Genomic DNA, 9663 nt, shown 5'->3' with positions numbered 1-9663 from the left:
TGTTTCAGAGGCCTTAATTGGAGAGGAAAAAAATCTCGGGAGAATTTTTTTCTTAATTTCTCTTAAGTTTCGATGTTTTTCTTTTAGTGTTAGAAAACACTAAAACGTGTTTTATTTCCTTTAACTTTTTTGCAGCATTCATTTGATGTTAGTAAAGCATACGTAAACCGTGAGAGAAATGGAAAAGTAGTTCTATGTATTAAGATTTATTTTGGTTTCTTTTGTCAGGTCATACATGTGTGAAGTATATTTTTTTATAATATTGAAGTAATATAAGTTAATACTCTCCACAGAAGATAATAAATCCTGAGTAGTCATGAATCATGGAACGCAAACGGCGGATACAAAACGTGTTATCATGTACTTCCTGTGAATCTAAATTTGCCTTTTCTCTGTGTGTTAAGTATTTGTAACAGATTGCGAACACTGAGCTGTCAGTAGTGATCTGGCTGTAGGGGTCTAGTGTCGTTTGGTTTTTTGGGCAGATAACTGCTGTTGCAAACTGTAAAAATGAAATACAGGTACCTTGCGAAACGTCCTGGATAATTACATGAATTGGTCCTTTAGACATTCTGCAAATGTCTTCTCTTTGTCATTTAATGAAGTCAAATTCCTATTTTTGATAGCGATTGCAACGTGTGCCATTTTAACACCTCTTCACCCTGGGCTTACTACCTTTGGCTGGGGAGATTAACAAAATGCTACAAAAATGAGTAAAAATATGCACAAAATAGAGACCATTTTTATGTAATTTTAATGTTTGCAGTTACCTCATACACCGTACATTCCAAAATGAAAATTTGTTATACTATACATACTACCAGACATATCACTTTACAATGTTCGTTATGGGAAAATGTATAATCATAGATATGTATCTAAAGTGTATCTGTATAGCCATGATATCTACAAAGGATCCATGCACAATAAAAGATTTATAATTCTTCATCATGTTTGGAGGTTTGAGCATATGTTTGTCTTTCAAGCACTTCGATCGTGGCTCTGATGTCGCTCTCGTGGCTCCAGAAATCACCCGTTTATCCATTTTATATGAACAAGTGAGGCTTATTAAGCTGCAGATATCCACAGCAGTGCTCGACTGAGGTTATGAATTCATGCTAGTTAAAGAAATCTGACCTCAGATTGAACGGATCAGGAGCGAAACAGGTGAAAACAGCTTCTCTGTGCGGCTAAACTCCAAAGCTTTTGTGGTGAATTATAGTATAATGGTTTAGTCTTGGCATGAAAAAACCTTTAAAGTTGTAGGTTACCATTACATTTCATTTCAGGTTGTAAAATTTTACGATGTGAATGAAACTCTTAGGGATATGTAATATGAAGAATCCTAAAATCTGACAATTAATTTAAAAAAAAAACCTCCCATCCAGTTAAGAAACAGAATTGTGGGGAAGGAAATGTGAAGGAATTTGAACCTGTCTAGATTCTTACCATGACTGTACTCTAACCTACATTTACTATATTTTAATTATAATAAACTTTTTGTTTTTCCAAAGGGAGGAGTTAAAATTTTTAAAAACTAAAACCTCCACAAATCTTCTAAATTCCACCTTATGAACAAGTAGACAAAGAGTAAACACGAAGACTGACTTTATTAAGAAAACCTGCATTGCTTAAGTACTTCAATTTTTTAAAAAAAAGAAAAAGTCATCACCAACTTTTCTCTAAACCAAGATTAAAATATCAAAAGCTGAAGTTTCTACAGCTGAGTCTGTGATGATGACTCATCCCTGACAGCTGTTTGTCCAAAGCGTCCGTGAGTAAGACGTATATATACACCTGTCTGCACATTCTGTTTGATAAAAAAAAGTCTGTCTCTATCCACGGCTTTGCTCCAGTCGGCTTCCCTGTTTTCTCTTTTTTTCTTTCTGTCTCTCAAGAGCAAAAAAAAAAAGTGTCCAAGCATTTTAGATGATCACAGAATATTGAACACAGAGTTCAAAATCTACTATTAATATTATATATGTTCCCTCTGTCTGGAGTCCAACGCTGCTGCTGCACCTCGTCGTATTGTGTGCGCACTAAGCTTCCTGCTGGCCGCACAAGCACTCCTAAGTGGTGTAAGCAAAGGCGCCATGATTAATGAGGGTGAAAGTGGGCTGGCTCTCCTTGGTCGCCGAAAAAAAAAAAAAAAGACAAACAAGCTTTCCCCGTCCTGTTGCTCTGACCGAGGAGGGACGCTCCTGCTGGACCTTTCGAGTCCGAGTGGTTCATCCGGCCACGGGTCAGCTCAGAGTAAACACACAAATACACCAAGCGGGTCTTCTTGTTGCCGAGGGTCACTTAGCTGAAATGGATGTGATTCAACAGAGCACAGCATCCAGGCTTCGGTGATTAATGTCGCCTTGGACTCGGGATGGGAAAACCTGTAGATCAGGAACTGAAACTAGGCGGGGAATGAGGTTCTTTGAAGAAAAAAAAAAAGAAGTGTTCAGTTCACGCAGAAATTTTCCAAGCAGAATCTGCACTCCTCTCACTTGAGAACTTTAAATCACACTGAAAGCCTTATGGATCAGCGGGATGTGAAGTCGGGAACACTGTGCACTAAGTGGCTGAAGGTCACGCTAAACTACAGCTTGTGTTCTAATACTTTAACACAACAACCAGGTGGAAGAGTTAAACAGAAAACTGGATTTGACGCTCCAGACTCGAGGAACATTTTAGGCCTCCTCCTAAGTCCTGATCAAACTTTATGTGAATTCTTGAAATGTCATTCCTGTTTAACCAGCATTGTTAAAGCGAGGCTTGTTGTAGGTAACAAAAGGGTGAGATAGAGTGGGCAATTAGGCGAACGCACTTCTCATTTAACATGCAGACAGCTTTGCAGACACACTGGGATTTCACTGATTAACGCATTAATCAATGGATGCATGACAGCCTTTATATGTTTCTTCTTATGTATCTCTGCTCAGTGCAGAATATGTTTATTCAGAGCAGCAGAGGCAGAGGGGGGCTTCCCTTGAATCCTCTTCCTTCCATCTTTGCCTTTCGCCGTCATCTGTCCTGTCGTCATTTGATTACGAAGATTACTCAGGCACACACACACAGAGCAGACAACCTCCCTGTTGCTCCCCTGACTCCTCAGGGTGCTGTGTAGGAGGCGCTCCTTTCTTCGCCTCTCGCCACATCTCAACTGGTTATTGAGCATCAGGACAGGCTCTTCCACTTCATGTGATTCTCCCGCTGCGGCTGCTCTCCGGTGAACGCGACAGGGACCAAGAAAAAGTTAAAAGGTTGAAAGAGCCAGCTCAATTTTTCAAGGTAAAGTCAAAGATTTCTTTTTTTTTTTGTGCACCAGCTTTCTGCTTTTAGGGTTGAAGTCCACAGGATTATAGCAGTGAGTTTGCACGGTTTATCCCTTTTTTGCTAAAGTACTTTATATTACTGATAACATATTTTCAAGGCGTCACGGTTTCCATTAGTTCTTGTGCAGCAGTAGACAGTTGCGTAATAATAATGCATTGTGCATTTATCTTAGCAGAGTTTATATTGTTGCTTGAAGAATATGTAGCTCGACTAATTAAAACCTGCCTTTGTGTTATCTAACTGACAAAACTTGTGTGTTCACTGCTTTGAATTAAGTATCTCCAGCAGATAATGTTAACACATGTTCAATACATTATTGAATTCCTAATTCATAGAAATACATTTTATAATCTCCAAAACATGTTTGCAGTGATGTAAAGTCCGCATAACTGGTCATTAAGGAGATAAAACTTGCAAGATTTGGAACTTTAATTTGGGATTTTTCTCTCCTCAGCTGCTCATCGAGGCCACATTCCCCACTTTTACTGCGCCAACGCTCAAAGAGATCGGCATGCCCTGGGCCAGACCCCAGGTGGAGCTTCATGCTGGTGGCGCAGCAGAAGCCATGGACCAGTACAACACGGACGACCACCACTACGAGGGCTCCCTGTTCCCCACCTCCACCCTCATCCCCGTCACCGTCATCTGCATCCTCATCTTCATCGTCGGGGTGACGGGCAACACCATGACCATCCTCATCATCCAGCACTTCAAGGACATGAAGACCACCACCAACCTGTACCTGTCCAGCATGGCGGTGTCGGACCTCATCATCTTCCTCTGCCTGCCCTTCGACCTGTACCGCCTGTGGAAGTACGTGCCCTGGCTGTTCGGGGAGGCCGTGTGCCGCTTCTATCACTACATCTTCGAGGGCTGCACCTCGGCCACCATCCTCCACATCACGGCCCTGAGCATCGAGCGCTACCTGGCCATCAGCTTCCCCCTCAGGAGCAAGGTGGTGGTGACCAGACGCAGGGTCCAGTACATCATCTTCGCCCTGTGGGGGTTCGCCCTGGTCTCCGCAGCGCCCACGCTCTTCCTGGTAGGGGTGGAGTACGACAACGAGACCCACCCCGACTACAACACGGGGCAGTGCAAGCACACCAGCTACGCCATCAGCTCCGGGCAGCTGCACATCATGCTCTGGGTGTCCACCACCTACTTCTTCTGCCCGATGCTCTGCCTCATCTTTCTCTACGGCTCCATCGGGTGCAAGCTGTGGAAAAGCAAAAATGATCTCCAAGGCCCCTGCGCGATGGCCCGAGAAAGGTCACACAGGCAAACTGTCAAGATTCTGGGTAAGTGTGGTGTGTTTTCTCATCTCTGCTGACAGATATATGTCTGACATCCAACAGCAATCAAGTTGAATGTGGTCCAAATTGGAAAAAGTGACACATATTTCATAAACGGTTTTCAGTTCAGTTTTGTAAAAGCACCACATTAGAACCTCAGAAAGGTTTGCAGAGTTACACAGGCAGCCATTCTAGCGGCTGTGACTCAACGTTTCACATTGGCTAATTGCAAAACACACTTGTAAATAATAATCTCCATGAATTACACACAAAACGCGGCGACATTTCACATTATCCGCAGTTACACCCTGTAATCCTGCTTTTCTCTGCTTTTTATTCCCACGAGCTAAAACAGCAGACAGCTTGGATTCAGGACTGACAACATTTCAAGCTCTCTTTGTAGGGAAAAGGCTTTAACCAGAGATCCATCTGTTTACACAGTCAGTTTGCCTTTCATTGCTGCTGAAGCAAAAAAAGAAAACAGCTTGACAGATTGAGTTTTCTGCACTGGCTTTTGCTGGCATTATTGAGCAGTTTTCACATATTTTTAGAGAACTGATTTATATTCCAGTAGTTTCACCTGCTCCTTTTATCCACCTCTCCTCCAGCGCTTTCACGGGACATTGTTTTTTTTTTTTTCCTTCAACTTTGATGAAGAGAAAAGCCGGTGCCATGTGTGCCGTTGTTGATATCAGCTGCTTAATTATTCTGTTTTGTCTGAAGCTAATCATGTCCTTCCACTGCACATGCTGATTGGCTTAATTTGCAGCTCTGGTAAATCGTGCAGGAGACCCAGTTTTACAGTAAAAGCCCGCGGCCAGCCCGCTCCGTATTAACCAAATGTTTAATCAGGATGCATCCATTAGGATATTAATGCTGTTCATTATCGGAGCACAGACCGCACAGAGCTCGTGTTGTTCAAACCTGCTGCCATTTGTGTCCGCATTTGTTGAATCCCAAATTGGATTGTCATCAGAGGCCTACATAAATCAGCCGTAATGGAAATTTCCATGCTGCTACAGTCCTGGGCATCCTTCTAATCTGCTGGTGTCACACATATCAGGGATCCCTCAACGGGAAGCTGTTTGGGACGTGATCAATTCTCACCACAGCGTCTGCTCATTGTGGGAATCCACAGCGTTAGCTCTTCATTTAACTGATAACTGTTATCGTTGATGCTCCAATAATTAGTCGGTAGGTAGGCCAGATACACCGCTCCGTTATTTATTGAAGTGACATTTATTATCCTCACAGAAATTACTGCCCACATTACAAATTGATGGTAATTTTATCTGCAGGGGCTTCTTGATCGATACCAGTGACTCAGTGATTACCTCAACCAGCAGCGGAGATTTCTGGTTGTGAGCTCTTTGTTGGATTTGTTTCCTCCTGGATGGAGCTTTATGCTGCATATATGCTCTAATTGACTGCCTTACTTGCCTGCATTGTGATCATGTGACTCCATTGTTGGAACTAATTAGAAGCTACGGTCACTTAAGGGAACAAAAGAGCTTGTGTGTGTGTGTGTGTGTTTGTGTGTTTGAGATTAAGGAGGCGCTCCTTTCATGTTGCTGTAATTGCTGCTGGCCATTAATAAGTGTCAGAGATGACCATAGACCATAGATCACAGGATGCTTAAAGATCCTGAAACCTAATTTTCTTAATTAGCTGCTTAATAGAGACAGGCCTGACATGACCACAGTGTTATCTTTCAAAGTGGGACTATTACTGGTTGTGTGTCTGTTTATGTAATGGGCATCAATCTGGATTTAATAATAGTTAAAGCTAGTTGCTGCTACAAAGATGTTGCTATCCATCACATCTGCTCAAACTATCCCCACATAATCGCTTTGAAGTGGATTAAAGTGTCCTTCTATATTTTGGGACTAAGGCTGTTTTTCTATTTTATAACCTTACATTGAAGTGTTGCTTATTCAGTCACAAATACCAAAGAGGTCTGTTCACTCATAGCACAAAAATATACTTTTGCAGCTCTATGGATATGAATCCATCTCTTGTGTAATTGAGGTGGAAGTAAACAGAGATAAACACCTGAAAATCTCACACAATTAACTTCACTATCATATATCTTAAAGGTCATTGAATGCACCTTTAAAGGAACAGTTTTATACTTTTGGAGGTGTGGTTATTTCATTGCTTGTTGAGAGTTGCGATGAGATTTTTGCTGCTCATGTAACTGTTTAGTAAATATAAGCCTCCAGCAGCACTTGTAAAAATCAGAAATTAAGATGTTCTTTGTTTAATTTGTATACAAACCAACATTTTAAAATGTCATGTTTCTGTTTCTATGCAATGTAGGATTCGACACCTTCGACTGCAACTTTAACTCAGAATGTGCCAAAGTAACAACAAATAGTAATGACTCAACGTAACGTCCATTATATGAGCACCAATGACAGTTTAACCAATCGTTATTTGTCGTCTCCAGGTTTAACCAATTAGATCCATGGGGTAGGTACTTTTTTCTCCCAGAAAACAGCCCTGAAAGAGGGTTGCTTAGTCGTCTTGCACATAGATATATGTAATAAAGGCTAGATGTCTCATCTGCTCTGCCGGCCAATGGAATCGCACGGCCATACTGGCGGCCATCTTGGTACGGTGCGCTCGCTCACCCATAACATTGTGTTGTAGTGGTGCATGTATTTTTTAAATAACCATAACTTGCTCAATTTTCTACCGATTTGGTTTGTTATAAACATCAGAGGTGTAGGTATAACACTGCACGTATGGATAATTATGTTACACTCTCACCGCCAGCAACGATTTGTATTTTAATTATTTTGCTTTTTTGTAATTTGAATTGTAGCCGCGTTAATAACGTTTGTAAGAAACCAAACCGTTTGTAAATCCGTCAAGATTTCAGCGAGATAAGAGTATTTACCTTTGTGCAGATCACTCACCTTCCTTCACGTACCACAGGTTCCACCAGAGAACTTCCCCCGAATCAAGATGGCCGAAGGGTGATCCCGTTCGAAACGCCGCCTTTAGACATTTAGCCTTTATTATACATATCTATGGTTGCACCCTTTTGTCATTCTGCTATATGGGGAAAGAAAACTCTGGTATGTTCGCATTTCTTACAACCAATCACAGTCGACTTGGGCGGGGCCAATCCCACGATGCAGCGACTGTATTCTCTCAAAATCGTGACGAGGCAACTGTTTTGGTGCAACATGCTGGGAGGTGAGCAAACTGGCAGGGCTGCTTTTGCGTGATGGAAGGTTGCTGCTCTGAGGTTGCTGTTGTTGTGGAGGGGATTTTAAAAACGTTACCGCAGAGACAGCAGCAGGGGAGGAGAGATGAACGACTAATGGCAGACTTATCCGCAGTCAGACTATTTGCAACTGCTGGCTGCAGTTTTAGAGTTGCAGACGTGAAAGAAGTATCCGGCTTCTCAATGTTTCAATGTCAAACTATTCTTTAAAGTAAACTAATCTCTTTCTCCTACCTTCTTTTCTCTCTCAGTGGTGGTGGTGCTGGCCTTCATCATCTGCTGGCTGCCCTACCACATCGGCAGAAACCTCTTCGCCCAGGTGGACGACTACAAAACGGCCATGCTGAGCCAGAAGTTCAACATGGCCTCCATGGTGCTCTGCTACCTCAGCGCCTCCATCAACCCCGTCGTCTACAACCTCATGTCTCGGAAGTACAGGGCCGCGGCCAAACGCCTCTTCCTGCTGCACCAGCGCTCCAGACAAGCCCACCGCGGCCAGAGACAGCTCTGCGTGATCGATCACACCTCCACGCTGAACGAAAGCCTGACTGGGGTGTGAGAGGCCTGCAGCACCTAATGAGCGCTTTACAAGCTCGTTTGACTTTCACCGCCAGAGGAGAGGGTCGCAAGTTTCTTCAGAGTTCAGGGGTTAAGATCATGAGCTGAAGAGGAGAGGACGTGTAGAGCAGAGATGCATTTTTATCTTTGAGGGGGGAAAAATAGGGCTGAGTGCTCCACTGCACTCCAATGCAAAATCACATTTATTACTCCTCAGTGCCGCTCTGTTCGCAAAGACATGATGATGATTGTCTGTCATGTCGCATTATAGCTTTCATCATTCAGTGGATTCCATTTACAGTTTCCGTGTCTTGAGTGTTACGCAGAAGTATTTTACCTCCACATCGTGCACCGCTGCGTGTTTTTTCCCTGCTTGTTGTCAGCGCTCACTCGAACACATCCAGCCGACTCGCTTCGCAATTACCATCAATCCGAGTTTTCCCCCTCTTTCGTCGGTGACGGACGATGTTTGCCGCGCGTGAGACGACTGTTCATTTGTAATTTTTAATTGTAGTCAGCTACAGTAAGATTGGATTTGTTTAATGTATGGTGAACAACTGTTATCATAATGTTTGCTCGCGCTCATAAATCAAGAAAAACAAAACAAGTAAACCTATTAGCTGTGGGCCATTAGTTGTGCAGATCTGAGATTGGGTATCCCAGTGTGTGTGTGTGTGTGTGGAATAGATGGACCATGCACTTGATAAAAGCAGATTAGTATGAAAATGGAGCACTCGTTGTCTGTGTGTGTGTGTGATGCCACCTGAGCCCTGAGGTTTGGGGGCCTGCGTACGTGCCGGTCATCACATGTAATCTGACGTGGCTATTATATTAAATGGGCCCTGAGTTGGATTTACACCGGCAGCCGTCGTCCCTGCATCACCATATTCAAAGTAATGGCTGCTCTAAGTGCATTTCAAAGAGGAGAAAAAGATATTAGGTTGTCAGCAGCAGCAGCAGCAGCAGCAGCAGCACAGCTTATTGCCTTTATCGCTTCCACTTGCATAATCTTGACACGTTGTACAATTGTTCTTTGATGTTGGGTTTCGGATTAGAAATTGTACACTTTTGTACTTCGTGTACTCGAGCAAAAAAATAAAAAAATGAAAAATGTCAGACTTATGTATTTTTAACCTGAACAATGTCTAATCGCAAAAATAAACCTTTTTTTTTTTCCAGGTTCTGTCTGCCATACATCGTGTTCTTTAAAAAGGAACGGTCGTGATTTTGCCCATGAATCATCGGGCCTTGGTT

The 9663-nt window shown here is 42.7% G+C and overlaps 2 protein-coding genes across 2 annotated transcripts in view; both read left to right on the top strand.

Annotated features, from left to right (window-relative positions):
• LOC103363546 (capZ-interacting protein) overlaps nucleotides 1-9663 on the top strand; it is a 33060-nt gene that overhangs the window by 2474 nt on the left and 20923 nt on the right. The window lies entirely within an intron of this gene.
• On the top strand, nucleotides 3836-8410 carry mlnr (motilin receptor). Its single transcript, XM_008290359.1, has 2 exons — nucleotides 3836-4622; nucleotides 8103-8410. The coding sequence occupies exons 1-2, from the start codon at nucleotides 3836-3838 to the stop codon at nucleotides 8408-8410; spliced, it is 1095 nt and encodes a 364-aa protein (XP_008288581.1).

Source organism: Stegastes partitus, unplaced genomic scaffold (genome assembly GCF_000690725.1).
Source record: "Stegastes partitus isolate 25-593 unplaced genomic scaffold, Stegastes_partitus-1.0.2 Scaffold668, whole genome shotgun sequence".
Classification (NCBI taxonomy): domain Eukaryota; kingdom Metazoa; phylum Chordata; class Actinopteri; family Pomacentridae; genus Stegastes; species Stegastes partitus.
The sequence above is the reverse complement of the archived record's forward strand: the minus strand, read 5'-3'. Positions and strand labels throughout refer to the sequence as shown.

Coding starts and splice junctions, on each gene's coding strand:
- mlnr (XM_008290359.1), top strand. CDS start 3,836: ATGCCCTGGGCCAGACCCCAGGTGGAGCTTCATGCTGGTGGCGCAGCA. Junction 4,623..8,102: donor GCAAACTGTCAAGATTCTGG/GTAAGTGTGGTG, acceptor TTTCTCTCTCAG/TGGTGGTGGTGCTGGCCTTC.